This window comes from Scomber japonicus, chromosome 10 (assembly GCF_027409825.1).
Source record: "Scomber japonicus isolate fScoJap1 chromosome 10, fScoJap1.pri, whole genome shotgun sequence".
NCBI lineage: Eukaryota > Metazoa > Chordata > Actinopteri > Scombriformes > Scombridae > Scomber > Scomber japonicus.
Window position 1 is genome coordinate 29,571,947 of NC_070587.1, and position 23,937 is coordinate 29,595,883.

Below are 23,937 nucleotides of genomic sequence, written 5' to 3' on the forward strand. Positions count from 1 at the left end.
ACAAGAATAGAATGAGACAACATATAAAGGGAGCTCAAAATGAAAAAATAAATCAATTTATATACTGTAACACAACATTAAAGATTATTATATTATGACAGTATTGAACCGCAGTGACTGTAGAGATCAGACCTGTGACTTTGAGGTTATAGGAGAGTCTCAAACTTTTTGTTGGAGGCATTTATTTATACATTTGTGTGTCTGTGCCAACAATTAAAGCAGAACAAGGCAGCTTGCCAAACCAAAAGTCAATGAAAACACATCGGATTGCTCTACATTTCTCTTCTCACGTGACACAGCAACTGAACTCTGATACTGGTATTCACCTCACTTACATCTGACTCAGCAGTACAACACTAATGTCTGTATACATGTGTAAAATATTCATTACTGTATGTGATACTTTATTGATCCTTAATGGAAAAGGTTTTTTTTTTTTTTTTTACTTGAAGACAGTGTAAGTTGCAGAAATCTGCTCCAATTTGAGTCTCAGGTCTGACAGCTCAGTGCTGGATATTTTTAGTCTCAGAATTTGAACTTGATAACCGCAGACGTCTTTTCATATTGACCCTAATTTGCATGTAGCTGATTATGTAACTGATCCCAATTATGAGCCAGTATGTAGGCAGAGTTGGTGAAAACGTACATTAAGCTACATCCATTTAAATGATGTATAGCTTCATCTGTTAAATGGCTGACAGCTCTAAAATGCAATGTCTTTATAATTTTCTTTGCACTTATCAATGTCTTTATGTTAATATTCAATGAAATCTCCACATCACTCATTTATATTGATGAGAATCTGGATCTGCAGCTCACCTCTCAGCTCTACAGAGCAGTTTAATATCTTTTCAACTGGATGTTCTGGTTTTTCAGCCCACGATTTTACTGTTTTTGGTTCAATCTCATCGCTATCATCAACCTCATTTCCAGTTTTCAGTATAGAAGCATTTAGCAACTACATAAGAGATAGCTGAGACCAGACTAAAGCTAATAAGAGAGTGAATATTTGACTTGCTTTCATCACAACTCTAAATGAATGCTAATGTTGCTAAGTGTCTGCTGGATGTGTTAATGTTGTGTTTACAGATTGTTCCACTGTCCCCAAGTGGCAAAAATATATAATTAATGCAGTTTTAATGTCTCATTTTTGGATTACTTTATTTCAGAGACAAATCAGCAAAACAATGCATGACTAAAATGTCACTATTTTCAACATACATGGTCAGAGTGTTGTTTTAGCAGTATGAAGCATGCTTAAAGACTAAAATGCAGATTCATTGTATTTATAGTCTTGATGTGATATTGAGCTGGCTGAGAGTCACACACTGCCATCTGCTGATTCAGAAAAATGGCCAGTTGTTGATACTGTATCTCCCATTTTACTTGTAAGTGTTTTATTCTGTTGTTCTGTGTGAATCGTGGATGTAAAATGCATGACCGTACATTAAAAATAAAGAAAATGAATGAAGATTTGTAACACAGATACACAGCTTTGGTTGGCATTAATGTTCAAGCACTGATGAGAAAAAAATAAAATAAAGCAAGTCTAAATGTCTGTGTTTAAGATCGTAAAATGAATGATTATTATTATGGCAGAAATTTTGGTTTATGTCACTTTAACTCTAAAAGTGTTGGATTAAAATCACAATGTTTACTTTGCTTTGTGGTTGCTTCATTGAATGATACTACTCTATAAACAGCATCTTCTATTACAATGATATGATACAATATTTTACTATACGATGAACAAAAATCCATATCCACAAACACTCTCTTCCATTCTACTCCTTCAAATTTATGAGAAATAAACTAGAACAGAAATGAATGTGTGTGGATGCACAGCTTATCCTCAGGGTTCAATAAACTATCTTAGGGTCCTCTTTGTAGAAATCTATGATTGTTTATTCTGAACCATTATTATCATTATACAGTATACTAGACCACTCCTATGTATTAATTGTTCTTGTTTTGATTTAAATTATCCAGTGAAATGAGTAATTTAGCAGAGGGGTTTGAACACTTGCAGGGCATTGTATGTTAAATTGTCATTAGGAGCTGAACCCCTCTAAAGGTCTGATCCTAGAATCGCCCCTGCATCAGCATAACTAACACCACTGCTACTACATGTTACGATACTACTCCTTTTCTTTTTACAGCCTCATTAACACAGGACTACCAGCAGGCGGCTCTGTCTGCTACTCAACCAGCAAAGAAACACAACGAAGAAGTCTCCATGTGCGAGCAAAGATCGTCTATTTTGGAAGCAGTCACTTTTATCTGTTACCGTGGAAACCATTCTGTCAATTACCAGAAAAAGGTATAATTTTGTCCTTAAATGTTAAGGTTTTTTTTGCTTTATATGTGATAGACTAATACAATAGCACAAATATTTCTTAAATGAAATATATATGCAGCCGTAAGTTTTGTTAAGTAGCCGAAATGGCATTTTCTGACATAAAAAATAAAATCAGTGCGAAGTGAGACCTCCTGTTTTAGTGTTTACACCTCTTTGGTCGCATGCAACCCGATGTTAGCTCCTCAGCTAGCAGAGAGGAAAATATTATCACACTTATTGATTTAAGTAGAACCTTTGACATCAGTTATTAACCTGTGAATTCACAAGACAAAGTTTTTCTGAGTAACTCTTCCTTGCAACCTCATTTGAGATGTTTACAGAGCTCAACAGCATCCTGAACACCAGTCCTGACAGCTTCACACAGGTGATCATTTAACATTATTTATTTATAATACAACATTAAGACATGCACTGTAATTAATGCATCATTTTATTAAGATATAACACACTGTCTCACATGTTTAAAGCGGCTGCATGTGTTGCCCTTTTTTAAATCTCTTTTTCTATTCAGTTATTTTAAAGCTAACTAGAATATGCAAACTGTGTAAGTTATAAATATAAAATATACACAATTACACGTGAACATACAGACTGGAAAGAAAGCTTTGGCAGATATAAGGCTGCTTTCTATAAATCAAAGTATTTCTAAGCCTTAAAACTAGTGTCCCACATCACTAAATCTACTATAGGGAATATTAATATAATGTTCCTTTTTGAGTACAATATCCAAAAATTGTCATCTGATTTAACAAGGAAGCATCTCAGGCATTCCATAATGATTATTAGGTGTTGATATAAAGTATTTGATTCATATGTAAATAAGGTAAACAAGTCAGAATTGCAAAAAGTGTCTCACATTATTACCCTAATCTATCCTATATTAGTTATGTAGCCTGAATATTAAATGTATTATTCTAATATCATGTTTGTCACATCTTCTTTGATCTACAGGGAGAATTTATCCTGGTGTCTGACAGACAAAGTGATGCCTCTTTCCTCATTCACCACTTCCTGTCTTTTTACCTGCGAGGTGAGTTTTAATAACAGCTGCTAGTTTAATGTCAAAAATTAGACAAAAACAGTGAATTTTTAGGTGTGACCCACTGCTGCTGTCTGTCTCTCTGTTTTTATTCCAGCACGCTGTAAAGTGTGTTTTGTGGGCCTGGTGCAGTCATACAGTCACTACAGCGCAGTCTGCCAGAGACTGGTGAGTTTCTGCTGTGATGTGTCTTTATTTCATATGGACACTATAAGAGGATTGTATTATTTTAAGATCTCATGACATTGCAATCAGCCAGAAATAATGACTATATTTATATTCATATAATAGAATAGCTTTATTGTCATTGCACACAAGATACAACGACATTTGGATAGCTTTCCACTTAAGGTAAAACATTCACATAAACACACATACATTTGTACACACATCCATACAGGAAGTAGAAGGCCTGAGTTACTCTGCAGTATGCTATATATTGCAATAAGTAGAATATCTACAGTATGTGGTGAGGTGGAGTGTGTGTGTGTGTGTGTGGGGGGGGTTTAGTCATTAGTCATGATTATTAGTCATGAGTTTTAGTCATTAGTAATATGTGAGTTTAGTGTGGTAATGGCTCTGGGGAAGACAGATCAGAGACTACGGTTGGGTAAAATAAATCGATACCAAACGATACCTGCAATCGATGATTTTGCACCCAGAGCTAAAATATATGACTATTTGACTATCTACTGATTTTGTATTAATAAATATGAATAATTTGAAGACTTATTAAAATGCATTTGTGTAAAAATCCAATCATTTAGATGTGGAGAAGAGAAGGCATTTAATGCTTTCTTTTCACATGATGGGTATTGAATGAGACCCAATCTTTTATTTATGACTATATCTCGCTATTCACATGAATCACTATCATTGTGCCATATATCCATCATAGGTGTCTCCTTTACATTTATGTATTATGTCATTTTTTGGTCACAGTAATATTGCCAGAGTTTGTTATTATTATTATTATTGGCTGGTTGCTACTTATTTAGATTGCTTAGAAATTTAGAGTTGCAATTAGTCAATTCATCAATTCATTGTGAGCTACCAAATTAATTACCAAGCATTTTGATATTTGATAAATTATCTGATTGATATGCTCAGGTTTCCAAGATGGTATCTTTGAGTTGTGGACTATCAGAACAAAAGAAGACATTTGACATTCCCTTTTCTGGCATTTTATAGACCAGATCTAATCGATTCATCAAAAAATTATTGACAGATTAACTGATAATGAAAATAGTTAATAATTGGTAATAACTGTATTGCAGCCCTATAGAAATATAAGTATTTTAAATAATTGAACTCCAGATGAGCACTGGATGAAAATATTTAAAAACACAATGAAATGTCACATTGAAGCTGTTGTGTTTTGACTGATTTTTTTAGGTATGTATGGACTGAATAATGAAATAAATCTGTGTTATGGATTGTGTGTGTGTGTGTCCTCAGGGTGTGAGTCTAGCACAGGCAAAGGAAAAAGGTCAACTAATATTCCTGGAGGGACTGAAAGAGTCGCTCTCTATTTTAAATCCCCAAGAAGCCGACACAGGAAGTCAAGCCATGGACTTCCTCAGGTACAAACTAATCATTTATCATATGTTATATGACATGTTTCTGTGTTACCTGCACATTTATATATTGTCATCATCATACGTTTATCATTTCCCTGGTCTGCATTACCACTATGTTTATTACCTTAATAATAATCATGAATGTAACTAGATTCCATTTATACACTATTCTAGTTTTCTTCATGTATTTTACATATATATCAAATTACACACATTTTTAGACTTTCAGAGGACACTTAGGACACTTCTTAATTTTTAAAAATATAATCTTTTTTTAATTTTACAATTGAAAATGTACATATATGTCAATATGTCAAAACCATAAGGCACAACCTCTGCAGGGCAAAACATCCACATTCCTCTTTTTTTTACCTTTGTTTCTCTCACCAAGTTAAACCACTACATAAAGAAAATATCACTTTATTACCATCTTCTCCCATCATCTCCCTCTCCCTCTCATCTCTGCCTTCAGGGATCCTGCTGTTGGCCTGCGGAGTCTCTATGAGTTTGTCCGCTGCGGTGTAAGCAGCTCAGGCAGTGGGGACGAGGAGTGGGGACCCCCGGTGCTGCTGGTGGACGACCTCAGCGTGCTGCCGAGTCTGGGGGTGAGTGTCGGAGCCGCGCTGGACTTCAGCCACTACTGCCGAGCCACCGTCTGCTCCCAGAAACAGGTCGGATTCAATTAAAACTCAAAGTGCTAATTTAACATGTATAGTTTGTTCTGCTCATTATTGCAATTACTTCCTTTATTCTTATAATCCTGCATGAGCTCACATATAAATTAAATCCCTTTATCACCTGGACTTCCGGTGTGTCTGCAGGGGAACGTGGTGATGCTGGTGCGCTGTGACGGGGAAGAAGACGAGGAAGACGACGGTGATAACGAAGGCTTAGAGAGGCTCCTGAAGGGCTTGAGCCACCAGTGTAGCCTCGCTCTTCAAGTACGGGGTCTCCCCACTGGATACTGCAAGGACATCCACGGGCAGGTGTGTGTTTATGTGTTTGTACAATGCATAAAGTCTCACTCTGGGTTTTGTTACTACTACTTGTGTGTATATATAAGCATATTGACACATAAATGAAAACATACACATTTCTCAATTGACCATAACTTAAATGTTTGCAGGTTACTCTTGTACCTGTAAGTTTTATAGACATATCAGTTGCTTTTAAAAGATATAGCAAATAATAATACTCGGGGTATAAACTTTACAACATTTTAACATATACAGTACTGTGCACAAGTTTAAGGCACTGAAGTTAAAGTTAGGATGCTTTCAAAAATAATGGGTAGGTGTTATAAGCTGAGAAATAAGAAACAGCCTTTTTTGGTTTGTCACTGTTACTAAAGGAGATGATGACTTATTAATGTGTTTATTTGAGTTGCATATATTTAAAAATGACTCTTAATGCTATGAATAGTTTGTATTTGTCAACTAGCTGCATATAAAGTTCAGTAAGTAGAAAAAAAACAGCTGCACACAGTTTTTTAGGTATTTGGCAGGTCTGTTGTTCCTGCATCTCGGAGAAGTTGCAACAGTTCTTCTTCTGTGGATTTCAGCATCACAGTTGCTTCTGTCTCTTCATGTAGACGGACTAAGACTGACTCCCTGATGTTGAGATCAAGGCTCTGTTGGGGCCGAACCATCTGCAGGACTCCTTGTATAGATAATTCTTTGACTCTGGTTGTATGTTTGGGGTCGTTGCCATTCTGCAGAATAAATGTTGGATCAATGGATAAGAGTCTAGATATCTAATGTGCACAAACCTTTTGCACAGTTCTTTATTTGTAGTATTTTGCAAGGAAGCTGTGCCAGATCCTGCATTAAAAACATACTAACCTACTAACCCATATTCCTTGGTTTTCAGGTGGAGGTGTGTTGGAGGAGGAGACAAGCTGATGGGCAGCACACACAGAAGAAACTCTTTCAGTACAAAGTCCATGATAAAGGAGCTTCCTTCTTTGCTCGTGGGACGTCCAGTGCTGTTCTTTAGTTACTTATCTCAATGTCTTTGTTTGCCTTTTGCCTCTTTTTTTTTTTTTTTACATGTGGCAACTGACAAGCCAATTTCACTGTTGTATGATATTATCACCACACAGTATAAACGATGGTTGATTAGTTGCCAAAGTGTTCGATAAGGCAACACAAGCCTGCCAGCTGAAGCTTTGTGTCTGGACCTCACACTGTGTGGAAGATGGCAGCAGTGATCCTGCCGCTCCTGTCGCTGCCTGTTGCTGCACATTTCTCCGATTTATTTTCATTTATTCAAATAAGTGAAGTTAAAAGAAAAAGAGGCCAGTTTACTGTAAGTGTTTCTTCAGACTTGTGCTTTTGTCAGTGTTCAGCCGCCTGGATAAATCAATTTGTGTGTGTTGACAGCGTGCTATGAATGCACACAGTTTACATTTTTCATGCTCAGTGAATGATGATACTGATCAGTTAGTTATTTTCAAATAAAATTTGTAATGAACAAAGTAGATTTTTGCGGGGGGTTGTCAAGGGAATACTTATTATTTCCACTCAGAATTGTCTTACTTAGTTGTGGAGGAAGCGCTCAGATATATTACTTGAATAAAAGTTGCAATACCACAATAAAAACATACTCAGTCACAAATAGTACTGCATTCATAATCTTACTTGTTGTACTGGGAACATAGGGCCTAATTTTGATGGGAGGAAATTGTCTGTAGGAAATAAAAAACTATTAAAACTGTTATAAATATTGTCATAATGAAGCTTGTGTCCACACCACTGATGCATTACACCCATAGTCCCCACTAGAGGTCGCTCTGGTCCTTCTCTCCTCCCCTGCTGCAGGGTGAGAGGTCGGAGTGGAGAGGTTTCTCTCCGGGGTTTGACAACCAGTAGAAGATTTGAAACGCTACTCCTGCTGCATGTCAGCATCTGAACCAAAAGGCATGCAAACTAATCTTTTAAGGGAGTAGCACGGCAGTTTCACTAGTTCACACAGCAAAAGGAAAGGAAACAACACAGCAACAACAACTCAAATCGAGAGGAGGGGAGTTTTTTTTTGTCCAGGTGAGTGAAGCAATAAAACAAACCCTGCTAGCTGTTAGCTGCTGTTACCGAAGTTAGCTCAGTGTTGGAGGAAAAAAAAAGCATGAGGAGGGCTGATTAGGATTGTCTTATCACTTCTTATGAACAAGCAGATAAAGAGGTGGCGTTGTGGCTGCAGCAGCGAGGTTGTGCATGTGCAGGGGGTTCACATGCATCAGCTTGTTTTTATATAAAAGCAGCTAAATAAAACCTGGATGAAAAACACAATCACATTGTGCATCATCGTCACTGTGCTAACTCGGCATGCTAACATCAGGCTAGGTTTCAAGCTACGCTGACATCTGTTTGATACAATTTTGGTAAAACTGAGTACCCCCCTGCAGAGAGAACATGTCCTAATTATTGTTTAGAGTAACTCCCATGTATGTAATTTGTAAATAATATAGGTATTAATTGGATGCGGCGGGTTCATGGAGAGGCTAACAGGGAGCGAGCAGCTTGCTAACCCAGCTAATGTCAAGGCTTTCACTTGGTGCCTTCACTCCAGATGTTTTCTGCAGAAATGATTAAATATGCACATAAATATGGTGTAAAGTTCACTTAACCAGCTTAAAGAAGAAGATGATACGTGTTAATATGTCGTGTTAAGTTGGGTTTCATAGTTTTTAAGATGCTTTGTTTGTTGGTTTGTCTTTAACAAAGTTTTAAAGCTGAAAAATAATCTAATTTTATTTTATTTTCATTAATTTAAGGCAAGGCAGCTTTATTGATTTATATAGTGCATTTCATACACAGGGGCAACTCAATGTGCTTTATAAAAACAAACATTTAACAGTAAGAAATAAAAAACAGTAGTACAGACAAATAGAGAGAAAAATGAAATAAAAACTAGACTAGAATAAATATAAGTTTGCAGCATAAAATAATGATTTGCTTTAAAATCATTAAAAGGACATACACAGTGCAAATGAAAGATTGAATTTGCTTTAAAAAAGCTCAATCATAAGCACAGGAGAAGAGAAGTGTTTTTAACCTTGAATGTATTTAGGTTTTAATATTTATGGTGGCTGATTGTGACATTTAGTTATAAAAAGGTTTTAAGTAGCGTAAAAATGGTGGAAAATATGACAATGGCTGTTTTGTGTGATGTTAACTAGCAGCCTGTTGACACTTGACAGCGCTGGTCTTTTGAGGAGTGATTTAAGGTGAGGTTCATTTGTTTGTTATCTTTGGGAAAAAAAAAAAAATTGACCCAAGATGTAATGAATTAGGTCAGTAATTGCAGCTCAGTGGTTTACTTAGCCTGTTGTCACACACATACATAAGCACATATTACTGTAAATGCACATTATATATATATATACACATTTATTTATATAGGTTTATAAATGTAGGAAACACGCTCTCCTTGTTGTTTATACTCATATATATCAATATTCCTCTTACTTTTGTTTACTATTACTATTTTAAAGCTTTACTACAGATGCTACCACCCTATATTTCATCTCTTTTAACTCTAAAGTCACATGATATTGGTACTTTTTTAATAAAGTACCTTACACTTGGAATAATCTGCAAGAAAAGGCCTTAAAATTAGATTATTTGCCTCCACTACAGCTGTTCAAAAGCCTTATTTCAAACCTTATTTTTAATTAATTACTAATCTTTTTAACTTAATTGTAATCTTATCTGTTTACTTGTCTTAATTCATTTTATTTTCTTTTTCTTTGACCTAATTCCTCCTCAATAGTCTTTCAAGGTAAAATAAAGAGACTATTTCTCTTCATTTTACCTCACTGCATTGTCGAGGAGCTGAAACCTAAGATTTTTAAACTCTCTTTATAGTTATGTAATGACATGTAACAATAAAGGATATTCATATATCTTCTCATGTTAAATATTAACAGATTGTTGGACAAAGTATTAAGGTGTTGCAAGAGATCTACTGCCCTGATATATATGTTTTATGGTGATCTGATGCACACATAATGTCTCGTGAAAGAGGGGAAACCTTGCCTGGCTGAATCCTTTTTGTTTTTCTTGGTTAAAATCTACACTATGTAAAATGTTGATATCTTTGGCATCCTTGGGCCTATCTTTTTATAAGTTATATCGTGCTAGCTTGTATCTTAGCTGGTAATGTTGCGACATGGTTGCATCAGCTCCATCATCCTGGGATGTGTTCACTTGTCTTGTGAAAGCAATTTCCCCATTTTGTGTTTAGTTTAATACACTTTGTAGTTCATAAATGTTGTCATTTAAGCTAGGAAATGTTCTGTTTTTTAGATCTTTATTAAAGGTAGTACTCTGTTAAAGATGTTTCCATTATAATATGAATATATGAAGGGTGAAAAAAAACCAGACTGCCTATTTTAAAACACATCGGTTATTACAGCGTGGTTACTGATTGACAGGAAAGTTCCCCTCCTCTCTCTTCTGTCATCAGAGCCGGTTGTAAAAAGGCTGGTGTTTGCAGTAATCTGCTCATCCGCGTCCAGGCTGCCTCCACGTTTACAACCGGACTAATGGGCTGATCACTGATGAGAGGAGCATGCTTGCACATTATGCAACTAATATACCGCTGAATGTGTTCGGACGGACGCAGCGTGAAGCTCTCAGGAATGTTAATGGCTGTCTGTGTAGTTTTTCAGTTTACATTAATTCACATGAAGACATTTAATGCATGCAAAGTTGCTAATTATGACTTTCGAAGCTTTAAACCCTGGAGATGCCTTCAAGTTGGGCATTTTAGGAATTGTTGAAAAGAGGTAAGCTGCTTTATTTGCATAGATTACTGGGGTTTTTTTTTGGTGTGTGTGTGTGTGTGTGTGTGTAGTTGAAAGAAGCTGTCACACAGTTAGTTACATGCATGAGCTCAGTCAGAGCAGTCATATTGAAGGCATGTGGCTTTTTTTAAATCTACCTTAATCTGTCAGCCACATAATTAAGCTGTGTAGAGAGAGGGAGAGAGAGCGACAACGATCTCCCCCCTAACAGAATTTGCGCCCTGCAATGTGAAACACTGTGTTTGTCATTTCTCCGCAGCTCTTGTTTTTGTTTGTGAGTAAGTGTGCAAGCATCTCACGTGGGAGGTGTGTGTGTATAGACGGCTCTTTGTTGGACTATTAGACGCCTGGCACATATACGCTAAAGCACAGGGCTTCTCCAACTCAGATGTTTTCCATACTGTCATGCCACAAAGCAGGGGAGTCAAACTCATTTTAGCTCAAGGGTCACCTTCAGCCCAAGTCGGCCAAACCAGTTAAACCATTGCATCAAATACTATATTATATATTATAACTATATTCTCAGTGACAACATTTTGTATGATCAATATATGAATGGTTTAAATATGACAATAAGAGCTTGACTGATATATTGGTCAGCCGATATTACTGACTGATATTGGCCTATCACAGATATATCAGTATAGGCTTATGTGTTGTCCGATATTAGTACCAATATTAGTTATATAGGGAGCATTTAATGAATATTTGATCCTTTTTCGTATTCAGGTTAAATATGTATGTGGGCCAATGCGTAATGTAACCTAGTGTAGATTGGTTTAACCAGTATTTTTCATAAAAATCTGATTTATATAGAGATTAAATAAATGTAATTCACTTTTAACAATACAACAGTGTGTTTTTAACTAATTTAACATAATTTGTCAAAACTTATTTAGATAAAATGAGTCTTTAGGAAATGTCCTGCTCAATATTGACAAAATGCTTTAACATTTAAATGTAGAAAAACTCCATTTGATGTTTTTAAATGAGGTAATTATTAGTATAAGTCCACTTAAATACACTGTAGGTGGATAAAATATTGAATATTTATCATTGTTTTGTGGTTACACCATTTGACATTTTCAGGAGCATTCAGTCTTAGTTTTGGTAAAAAATGTTGCAAATATCATAAAACCAACAAAACTACAAAATATATGTTTTAGCAAAACAGCAGCAGCCATTGTATTAAGTTAAAAGCTGTTAAAAAGTGCAAAGTTAACTAGTGGGTCAGATTGGACCCCTTGGCGGGCCGGTTCTGGCCCAGGGGCCGCATGTTTGACACCCCTGCCATAAAGATTTATTAGTAGCTGGCTGTTTTTTTCTTTCTTTCTTCTTCTTCTTTTGGATAGAAAAGTGACTTTTATTTCCTCGGCCATAGGAAGCCATAGGACTGTGTTTGTGTCCCCCCCCCCAAATTAGTGTATCTCGATATTGAAGCCAAATATCTTGATATGAGTTGTTTGAATTTTAAAGTGCAGCAACAGTAAAAATTAAACATTCATAAACAAAACAACACAATAATACATAGACAAAATAGTTTATTAATCACAACAGACCAATAAATGTCTTAAGCTGCATTGAAATAAAAAGATGTTGTCTCTACTTTGCAAACAATGCTTTAACAATATTTTAGATATAACAACAATGAAAATGAAGTCTTCGGCTGCATTAAAATAAACCCATTTAAAATGAATAAAAATGTATTTTGCCGTAACGTTTGCTTTGACAGATTTATAACACTTGTTGTAAAGCTAGGGATGTACATGAGCCCATTTTTTCAGGGTTAAACCAACGACTAATCGAATATTCACTGCATTGTCAACATTGATGGGATAAATAGATAATACATCAAAAATAACGTTCAATATTCGTAACAAACCACAAGCTTTAACTGTGCAAACTTGTATTTATTTAAATGATAATCAACCTTCATTTATTAACATAAACACATTAATTAAAATAAAACAATCTTACAGATCCCTAAAAATATAACTTTGTCACACTTTGGTGGAGCTGTTACAAATATTTACGCACTAGTTCCATGATTAGCGTCAGGTCCGTCTCCCTCGGTAACCGTCACAGCAGACAGCAGCTTTTTCACTTGAGTCAGCAGTTTTTCCACGCTGGACTTTTGTGTGGCTTCGTCTGCATCATGTTTCCTCCAGTCAGCTAGCAGGTTAACTTACTACCAAGTAGCTGAGGACAGGAGTAAAAATTCACTCCGTGTCAAACGTCCCTGTCCCCCTAGTGGCTGAAAGTGAAAATTGCTCTGCAGTAATTATGAATGAGCCTTTCATAGTTGACTACACAGCTCAACTCTCCATTAAGGTTTTTCAATGGGGAAAAAAAACAAAGGTCGACTTTAGACACCACAAACGATTATTCGATTATTGGGTTTTAATGACACATCCCTACACTTAACTAGTAAACTCTTTAGTTGTAAACTCTTGATATCGTTCATATCTTTTTGCGCTATTAATCATTAAACAGGCAATGTCCACCAGGAGATACAGACTCTTTAACACCCTGTTGGGAGCATGATTGGTTAAGCATGTGCCTCGTCCTTTTTCAAATTAGTTGAAAAGGGTCTATACTTTGATAGAAATGATATAAATCGGTTTATAAACTAGTAAGTGTGATTATTAATGATCAGAGAAAGCAAAAATGTTTCACCTCTCTTTATCAAATAAAACAGTCAGTTGTTTTTACCATTATGACCATTTTTATACATTAATGATACAAATTAAAATATACAATAAAATACTGAAAAAAATATAGAAGAATATTTTTAAAAGATATTTATGGAGATGTTTTTACTTTAGGTGCAAATGAGATAACTAGTAACATCAACTTATTTTTCACATCTTATTTTACACTCCTGTCTCAGGGTTCCCACTCGTCCTGGAAAACCTGGAAAATGGAAAAAAAGAAAGAAAAAATAAAGTGTCCTGGAAAAGTTTGAGTTGTCCTGTTAAATGATTTCTCCTGACTCTGCTTCTCTCGACCTGTACGCAAATGGTTTAGGACAGGAGTGTCAAACTTATTTACATACATACAGCTCAATTTGATCTCATGTGGGCCGGATCATTAAAAAGATGGAGGGAAGGAAGGAAGCAGGGAATGAAGGACAAATGAAAGGAAAGAAGGAAAGAAAAATGGAAGGAGGAGAAGGAAAAGTACACAGGAAGGATGAAAGATGGAAGAAAGAAAGGGAGGAAGGAAGGACAGATTGAAGGAAGGGAGGGAGGGAAGAAGGGAAAGAAGACAGGAAGGAAGGATGGAAGGAAAAGAAGACAAGAAAGGAGGGACAAATGGAAGGAAAAGGAGGAAGAGAAGGAAGAGAAGATGGGATGGAAAGATGGAAGGAAGAAAGGGAGGAAGAACAGATTGAAGGGAGGAAGGAAAGATGAAAGAGAGGATGGAAAGGTGGAAGTAAAGAAGGAAGGAAGGAAAGAGGGCCGGATTGGACCCCTCGGCTGGCCGGTTCTGGCCCACTAACCGCATGTTTGACACCACTGTTTTATAAGGTTTCTTATTGCTAACGTTGTTAGCATGAATGAAACATGGCGAAACTAGCATCACAGCTATCAATCAGTCAAATGTTACTTCATATATATATATAAATAGCACCTTTCAAACAAATCAAATGCTTTACAGTTTGATTGATAAACAAAAAACAACAACGTAGGAATAAAGTAAAAATATGCACACTGAGCAATACAATATGAGTAGATAATAATAATAATAATAATGCAAGATAAAGAATAAAAGATAAAATACGACAGATTAAAATGTACTTGTCTGTCATACTGTAGCAGCTGAAAATGTCCTTGAATAGTCCTGGAAAATGATTTCAAGAAAAGAAATCTTCATCCCTGCTTCCTGTTTAAGGGTTAATATCTCGCTCGTTCATATCTAGATATAAATACGATACATACTATACATGGTCTAGCCCTGGTCTGTTGTGGTTTTTTAAAGCCTCCCCCCAATTCTGTCAGTCTTGAGACGTGAATGTCTTGGCACGCTCTCACGTACAGGATAGACTGCCTACGAGTAGGAGGAGGAGGGAGGGAGGGAGGGAGGTAGTGCAGTTGAAGGGGGGAGGAGGAGGAGGAGGAGAAGGAAGAGGTGGAGGCCATAGGACCTGAGCGCTGCTGCTGCTGCTGCTACTGCTGCTTGTTCAATCCCAGATTAGTTCACTGACGGAGATGTTGCTGAGCCTTTGCCAAATCAGGCTTCGCCGCTACACCCACGTAACCCCCTCGCAGGAGAACGCATTGAACCGGACAGACAGCTGAGAGAGATTGAGAGAGCGAGAGAGACAGAGAGAGAGAGAGAGAGAGAGAGAGAGAGATGGAGGCATTCATTGAAAGTTTTCCCTCGCAAGACCAGAACCCGGCTGAGAGGCTGAGATTTTCCTCCACGTCCAGAAAGCAGAGAGGAGTAACTTCAAACCCCTTTCTGAACTCTGCAGAACCTGTTGTGATTCAAGCTTGCCGGGACTCGGCTTTGTTTACCGTATAGTGTATTTATAACAGCAGATCAAGAGGAACTCCCGGGGTGAAAACATTCCTCCCAGGGAATGTTTCCGTCGCTCCCTGGGGGAAGAGCCGAGCAGCCGCACACCACCCTGCCCGAGTCGAGAAGGGAGCTCTACGTAAACCACAAAGCACCTTTCAAGCTAAAAAAACCCAGTGCCACCGCTTTCAGGGGACGTAAACGACTGCGAGCCAGAGAGATAACCTGGTCACCCATTAGCAGGTACGGTCGCAGAGACTTCCCAAAAGACGTGACGGGAGATTAAAGTCGTGTGTTTTTGTTTTGACTTCATATGTGAAACTAACACAGAGAGAGGTATTATGGTCTGTGGATTGTGATAAAGCTGCTGTGTGCCAGCGCGGCCTGTTAAATACTGGAATAGATTTGGGGTGTAACTACAAACACTGATAGGCAGCGGTGAACCTGTCCGCTAGAGTAAACAGTGAGGCAAGAGCTGAGATTGAGTCAATAAGAGAAGGAAGCTGAAGGAAGCTGATTTTTTTTTGATTTTTTTGAGGTGAGAGGAGGTGAATCACCCACAAGACAAAGATTTCATACATTAATCTTATGACTAATAAAATACATCAATTTAAAGGCTTTTATTTTGGCAGTGTAAACATATTGTGTTTTATAAGTAAGAATGCAACTATATTTTAATAATCAATTGGTTGGTTTTAAGTCATTTTTAACACTTTACATCATGTTTGTGTCAAATTTAACAGATGTCTTTTATTCTGAAATTTGATGGCTTCTTCTAAAGTGTCCCAAAATGCACAAACATTAAAATATTTTAAAATGTTACACTTTTGTGTAGGTGCTATGTCTTTTACTCTGAAATTTGATGACTTCTCCTTCTTTAAAAGAAAAATATTGACCTTAAGTGTATTTTGATCATAAAGGAAGTAGAAATGATCATTTAAAAACTTCTCCTCAACCCCTTACATACTGCTTATGACTCTTGTGTTTTTGTGTTGACATCTGTAATAAAATACATCAATTTAAAGGCTTTTATTGTGGCGGTGTAAACATATTGCGTTTATAAGTAGGAATGCAGCTATATTTTAATAATCGATTGGTTGTTTTAAGTTATTTTTAATACTTTCCATCATGTTCGTGTCAAATTTAACAGCTTGTAAAAACACCCGAGATGTCTTTTACGCTGAAATTTAATGACTTCTCCTTCTTTTAAAGTGAAATATTGACCTTAAGTGTATTGTGCTCGTAAAGGAAGAAGAAATTATCATTTATAAACTTCCCCTTAACCCCTTACATACTGCTCAGGTCAAATTAGACCCCATTTTGACATTTAACAACTGTAAAAACACCCCAACTGTCTTTTACTCTGAAATTTGATGACTTCCCCTTCTTCTAAAAAGTGTCCCAAAATGCACAAAAATTAAAATATTTTAAAATGTTTTACTTTTGTATAGGTGCTACAAAACTTCTGGGTTATATTTGACCCGTATCTATTGACATGTCATTTAGTTAAATGAATAGTTAATAGTTTTAATAAGATAGTAGTTATGAGGATTTCTTTTTATGATGTAGCAGTGAAGACTGATGGCTCTAATGGTTTTACAATAAACCCCACAGCTCCATAAAGTTGTTATATTTTCATCGCTTAGGTAAAATAGGATATGATATTGTGAGATAGTAGGTGTTGTTTCTCCAAAAATGAGTGGTGTAAAACCTAAAAATTCACACTCTCTGCTCTCTGAAACATTAATCAAGGTTTAATCACACATTTATTGATCAGTCAGATTGACTAAAATTTGATATAGACACTTTTTATGAGGGGATGTTTTGAAGAATATGAAGAGTATGAAAGGGTTAAGCAAGATTTTCAAACATTTCCCATTTCCAGACAGTCATTTGTGACGTTTTGATGCTTTTATCTTAATCTTATTCGATCATAAATTGAGTATCTGAGTCTGTTTTTGGACAGCTGGTCTAAGAAACCAGGCGACTTATAAATATAGATTTTTAGAGTTTTAGAAAGCTATAAGGGATATTTTTCACTATTTTCAAATGATTTCTAAAACCAATGATAAACTTTTAAGCAATTAAGCAACAAAAATAAAAGTTAGATTAATGGATAATGAAAAGATTGTTAGTAGTTTGACTTTCAACTGTCCTGTCACGTATTTATGATTGATGAGATGGCTTCATGTGTTTGTTTCAGTCTTGTTGCTGAACCACAGTTACATGCTGCTTACAGTTGAGGAAGGGGGGGGGGGGGGGGGGGGGGGAGTTTCCTCACCTTTTTGGCCACTGAATGAGGTGTCTGTTTAAGTGCCATGTAGCATGTGACCCCTGTATGAGCTGGTTTGAAGGAGGGAAAAAACACACTCCCTGTCTGTCCTCAGCAGCATGTGTACCAACACAGGGAGTATGTGTCTAATTAGGTGTCTAGGACAGAGCAGCCCTACAAGACCTGGCCTGTGTGTGTTTGGGACTTTGTGGGTCTTGTGGGGACCGTTTGGGGTTTGAACACTCACCTTAAAGCGATGGTTCGGCATAATTTCGACCTAGCATCATATGCACCATGAGGTCTATCTAAACACCACCTCAGCCGTTCATTTTCATTTGGTCGGAAAATAGTGGAGTTAGAGCCATCAGCCGAATGTCTTAGTACAAGCGCTAACGAGACCACCAGTGTATCTCGTAAATGACCCCACTAATAATGCCTGGATTGTTATCAAACTTCTACAGTAGTACAAATAAGCTCTTTACTCATAAATCAATGCATTGGAAAGTTTGTAAGTACACCAGGAGTTTATTAAAATAAACACTTACCTGATGGCTTTTACTCTGCGGCTACTGCTAAAGCTGTAAACATAGTTGGAAATATCGGAATATTGCGCAATCACGCACAGGTATCTAGATGCTGTGCGGCTGTCTCACGAGATTACACAGTAATCTATTTCAGTAATCTCGCGATATTTCGACAATGTTTACAACTTTAGCAGTAGCAGCAGACTTCAGGTAAGTGTTTATTTTAATAAACTCCTGGTGTATTTACAAACTTTTCAACGCATCGATTTATGAGTCAAGACTCTATTTGTACTACTGTAGAAGTTTGATAACAATCCAGGCATTATTAGTGGGGTCATTTACCAGATACACTGGTGGTCCCGTTAGCGCCTGTACTAAGCCATTCGGCTGATAGCTCTTTGATGAAAATGAACGGCTGAGGTGGTGTTTAGATGGACCTCATGGTGCATATGACGCTAGGTCGAAATTACGCCGAACCATCGCTTTAATGGGACCAGTAGTCTTCATGGGGACCAAAGCCTGATCCTAAAGTGGTAAAAGTCATTTCTGAGGTCCTGGTTAAAGGTTTGGCATTAATTGGTTAAGGTTTGTTCAGAATGAATGGGAGTCAATGCAAAGTCATAACGAGGATAGCTGCACAAACCTGTTATTGTGTGGTGAGTGTGTGAGTAGCTAAACCATAACATTAGCTCTGGTGAATTGTAAGGTGATACTTTTAAAAACATACCTCTAGGCTATGGTTTTGTTCACACTAGAGATGCATGCATGCATGCATGATATTGGTTTTCATGCTGATATTTTCCAGCTCATTTTGGCCGATTGCTGCTGCTGATACTGATACATATGCACTTTTTTTCCCCTCCTGGCTGAGGAGACTATTATGCATGCTGTAATACATTGTAGTATGATTTAAGAGAGGCAATATATGAAGGAAGAACTTAAGAAGACTGCAGTTCAGGAGCTCAGCTTTAAAACTTTAATGAACCTGCCAGGTGGGTCGTTCAGGAGAGTTTTCTTTGAGTTTATTACACAAACACGATTAATGGGAAGGATTTAATCTCTGGTTCACACTACAGAGCTTAAAAATTCACCTTAAATGTCCCAGTGCTTCATCTGCAGGCTCCACTTCACTCAGCTGCCTCTTCTCATTTTAACCTGAATAACAAACCCAGAGCTCTCGTTGGATCGATATGGTCTCTCTTCAGCTCCGTTAGTCTCTCAGCTAGCCCCAGCTCTCTGTTTTTAGAGAGGGACAAGCAGCTAAGTGAAGTTGGAGCCTGCGGAGGAAGCCCCAAGACCATTAAGCCAGGTTCATAGTACTACGTCAGGCGTGGTAGTGACAGAAAGAATGAGATCTGGAGAGTGTCTGGGCTCAGCCTTAGAGATAGGGTTAGGAGTTTAGACGTCCTGGGGAGGCTAGGAGTAAAGCTGCTGCTCCTTCACATGGAAAGGAGCCAGCTGGGGCTCACGGAGAGGAGACCCAGAACATGCTGGAGGGATTATATATATCTCTCATGGCCTGGAAACACCTTGGGATTCCCCAGGAGGAGCTGATGAGCGTAGCTGGGGCGAAGGAGGTCTGGGTTTCATTGCTTGGCCTAATGCCATTGCGAACTGGCCCCGAATAAGTGGCAGATAATGGATGTATGGATGGATGGATGGATGTTGACGCAGTGCTATAAACCTGACTTTAGAGTCAAACTGCCCATGAGGGTAAACAACCAGGTGGTGAAGGAGAAGGTGATGAATCAAACAATCAATGTTCATTTCAGCCTGATGCCGATATTTCATTGTAAAAAAAAAGAAAATCAGCTGATACTGATGACGAGGCGACTTTCTCGTGCATCTCTGTTTCACACATCCATTTATTAACTCTAAACTTTCAATAAGCACTCTAGAAAACTAAATCACACTTTTTGGGTTAGGCTGAGTTTCAATTAAACCTTTTAAAAGAACACACCCCCCTCTCTCTCCCATGGTTCCTGTCTGTCTACTGCTCAATAAGGGCGTCTATGCGGAAAAAAAATCTAAAAAAAAAAAAAACACAGTAACTTAACATATGTAATACAGTGTGTAGCTGTGTGCTTACTCTAGTCCCAAAAACTCTTCATCAAATCAGAATACTGCACCTGAGTCATGCTTCAACATCAGTTTGGTCTGTAAATACTGAAACCTCACAGCAACTAGTGTCCTAAAATACTTCTGATCAACACACAATCATTTTCCCATACAACATACAGCAGTAACGGGTCATCAATAGTCTATTTATTTTCATTACCTTCACAGTTATAGTTAATGTTATACTTATTGTTCTTAGTGTGGACGACCCTTTACATACCGGACTATTGAGCCTGAATATAAGCCACACTTGTCTATAAGCCGCAGGTGTCTACGTTGTAACATGAGTGAACCTTTACCTCTGAAAGCTTTTGTCGTCTTTTTGCATTGAGTCAGTTCTTCACGCTGCCGTCTCCAAACGTCTCACCGTCGATTCATTAATGCCAAGCTTACGTGCAGTGCTCAGCTCTATTTCCTTCTTCGACAGCCAGATCGATTGCCTTTAACTTAAAAGCTACATCATATGCATTTCTTTGTGTGTTTTCCATGATGAGGCTGTGTGCATAATGCATAAAATGACTGTTCAAAACACAATCTAACTAGCGTCTTCCTCAGCACATTATCTCTTCCACCTGTCTGTCTTGCTCTTGCGCTTCCTGCTAGAGCGCCCCCTGGAGGCCGTTGGCCCGTAAAACTCTATAGATTAGCCGCATCATTGTTTAGGCTGCAGGGTTCAAAGCGTGTGAAAAAAGTAGTGGTTTATAGTCCAGAATTTACGGTATATTCAGATCCAACCTTTCTCTGTATATAGGAAACACTGGTGTATAAGACGCACCCCACTTTTAAATTAAACAGTATTGCTCTTATACACCAGTTTTTACGGTATTTGACGCTGTGTTTAAACTCCTGGCTCTCTCGCCTCCTCCAGGTCCCTGGATGCCCCACGGTGCCTTGTCCTTGGCCGCCCGGTGCTTCCCAATGGCCGGGAGTTGACCCCGCCCACCAGGATGACGCTGCGCGAGCAGCTAAGGGAGAAGATCTCGGCGGCCTTCTACCGCCACGGGCTGCTGTGCGCCTCCTACCCTGTACCCATCATCCTCTTCACATCTGCTAGCATCCTCACCTGCTGGTACGTATTCACACTGAGGATTGAGAGTTTTTATTTTTTTCTGTGCTCAAAGTTTAAGTTTTAAGTAGGAGTGCTGGAAAATCTTAAAGAAAAGAAAAATATATGAACACTAGATACCTTCTGGAGGTGTTTGGAGAACTAGATAACATCTTTGAATACAATATAAAGGTGCTCTTACAGTATAATTTGGAGAAACTCATATATGTTATATTTAGACTGTTTTTTCAACTTGGTGGGTTTTTTTAGGCTGTAATGTGTTGTGATATTAAAGAAAAACTTCACTGAAAATCTATCAGGAGTAGTCTTAAGTTTCCAAACAGCCATTATTTTTACCAATTGAGTAGCTAAGCATGCATCTTATAATGGAGGCTCAGAGATATGAGGAGGTGATAAAGTGACAGAGGGGGAGCAGTGCTTAATAAATGAAAGGTTTAGTCTCAGTGAGCGACTGACAGTAGGGTCGGTGTTAAGATGGATGGGTGACTCGAGGCATCTGAACACTGCCTGAAGGCTCCAATATAACATAATGGAGGGGAAAAAAACACTCTTTTTCATCCAGTGTGGACTGACTGAACTGTACAGAAAGTGTTTTGACAGAAGAGACAAGTATGAGCCGGCCATCTGCACACACATAACAGCCCCACCCCCCACCCCACCTCCTTCTATCCCGCTGACACCACGATACAAACATTCACTTAGCACGAGCACACATCCACTCTTGCTAAACCGCTGGTCAAAAAAGAGAGAGGACATAGGTCAGAGAGTTGGCCCGGCTTCATCAGTAAAAGTGTTGTAAAACAATCCTCCATCCTGGAACGCACATGTGCACCTGCTGTGCTGCTATAACCGCCCCCCCCCCCCCCCCCCCCCCGGCTCCGTACAGCGAGGTCGCTGACCAAATGGAAGACTGACCATCAGACGACGGGGGGCGAAGGGGGTGTGAAAGAAAAGAGCTCGACGACAGGGATGTTAAAGGGAGTACTAGAGCAAAGGGCTGTGAGAAAATGGCTCTGTGAGAATGGGAGGCTTGTCCCTCCATCTGCCTGTCAGGAGGGGGGCTGGCTCCGCACAAAAGAGGCCTTTGTGGAGGTACAGTGACCTTGGAGAGTGGTGGGGGGTTAGAGGGAGGGAGCAGGCAGGGGGGAGGGAGGCAGGGAGGGAGGTGAAGCAAAGAGAGCGAGAGAGAGAAGAGAGCTTTCTGTCCAGCTGATGAGAACATTTCCAAAATGAGTAATATTTGTATTTAACCAACAACACGAATGACCACGAGCTGTCCGCGTGGAAGTTGATAATGTCGTTGGCCAATAACCGCTGACTCAGCATTTCCACTATCAGCTGTTAAGACTCTCCACCAGTTTCACGAGTCTTCTCAGTCCTCTACGTCCAGCACTCAGCCGCCTGTATTTTTAATAAAAATGAAATGAACCCTTACATACTGTTCATATTCTAACAGTTCAGATTCATAATTTCTCCATTAGTCATTAATAAATGTTCGATGAATCCTTAATGAAGCTGATTTTATGGTCCAGGAGAATATTTTATTTAATATGAAGAATGCAACAACATGAATCTTCTCAATCCTCTACATCAGGAGTGTTAAACTCATTTTAATTCAAAAGCCACATACAGACAGCCCAGTTTGATCACAAAAAAATTGTTAAAAATGAGCAGTTTCATTAATATTATAACTTTTTTCAGATTATTTTGCACAGAAGCTGCTTGACAACATTCAGACAGCAGAGAAAATGTATTTTTTTTTAGGTTTTACACCTTACTATCACACAATATTATGTCCTATTTAATCTAAGACATGAAATTGTTTTGCAAATGTAAAAGTTGTTATTATTATTATTATTAGTAGTAGTAGTAGTAGAATTATTGAAACTGAAATCCTCATAACTACTTATAAAACCATTTATAAAAATAATCTTTAAAACTATTCATTTAATAAAAAGCCAAAAATGTGTAGCACCTTGTTACATATTTTAAATTTTGTGCATTTTGGCCACTTTAGGAGAACTCGTCAAATTTCAAAGTAAGACATTTGAAGTGAAAAATTGGGATTATTTTTCTGTAATATTAATACTTTGCAAAGTTATCTAGCTGGCCGGATTGGACCATTTGGCGGGCCGGTTATGGCCCACGGACCGTATGTTTGACACCCCTCTCCTCTACGTCCACCACTAAACCGTCTGTATTTTAAAAATTAAATTAAAAATGTATCCTCACTCATGTTTAGGCTGTTTACGCATAAATAAAAATAGCAGAATAATAAGAAAATGAATCTCCACTTCATCATCCGATTGTATTTGCAGCTGGCTTTCAACAAAAACTACATTATTATCAAACACCTGGTAATAAGTGGCTCAGAAACAGCTCAGTTCCTCTTTAAACTTCTCATTTGGCCTCATCCTGCTCTCTATAATCACCTATAATGCTATTTTCCACTGTTAAACTCACTATTTAGTTGTTTCAGTTGTCAAACCACATCGAAACAAGTATAAATATGAAGTTTGGTCATGTTTCCTTTACTGAAGACTAACTCTCAGCCAGGTAGTGGTGGTGTAAGATGCACACACACACACACACACACACACACACACACACACACACACACACAGAGCGAGAGAGAGAGCTCAAATGGAAAGA

The 23,937-nt window shown here is 38.0% G+C and overlaps 2 protein-coding genes across 2 annotated transcripts in view; both read left to right on the top strand.

The window, feature by feature from the left end:
* The first annotated feature begins 2,523 nt into the window (after window positions 1-2,523).
* elp6 (elongator acetyltransferase complex subunit 6) lies at window positions 2,524-7,158 on the top strand. The gene is made up of 7 exons (XM_053327311.1): window positions 2,524-2,723; window positions 3,311-3,389; window positions 3,496-3,566; window positions 4,857-4,981; window positions 5,451-5,649; window positions 5,800-5,964; window positions 6,848-7,158. The coding sequence occupies exons 1-7, from the start codon at window positions 2,670-2,672 to the stop codon at window positions 6,971-6,973; spliced, it is 819 nt and encodes a 272-aa protein (XP_053183286.1). The 5' UTR covers window positions 2,524-2,669; the 3' UTR covers window positions 6,974-7,158.
* A 3,377-nt stretch (window positions 7,159-10,535) lies between these two features.
* Window positions 10,536-23,937, top strand: part of scap (SREBF chaperone) — a 52,990-nt gene continuing 39,588 nt past the window's right edge. The window contains exons 1-2 of the mRNA XM_053327304.1: window positions 10,536-10,766; window positions 21,088-21,288. Coding sequence (XP_053183279.1) covers window positions 10,678-10,766; window positions 21,088-21,288 — 290 coding nt within the window. The 5' untranslated portion in view covers window positions 10,536-10,677. The remainder of the gene's footprint in view (window positions 10,767-21,087; window positions 21,289-23,937) is intronic.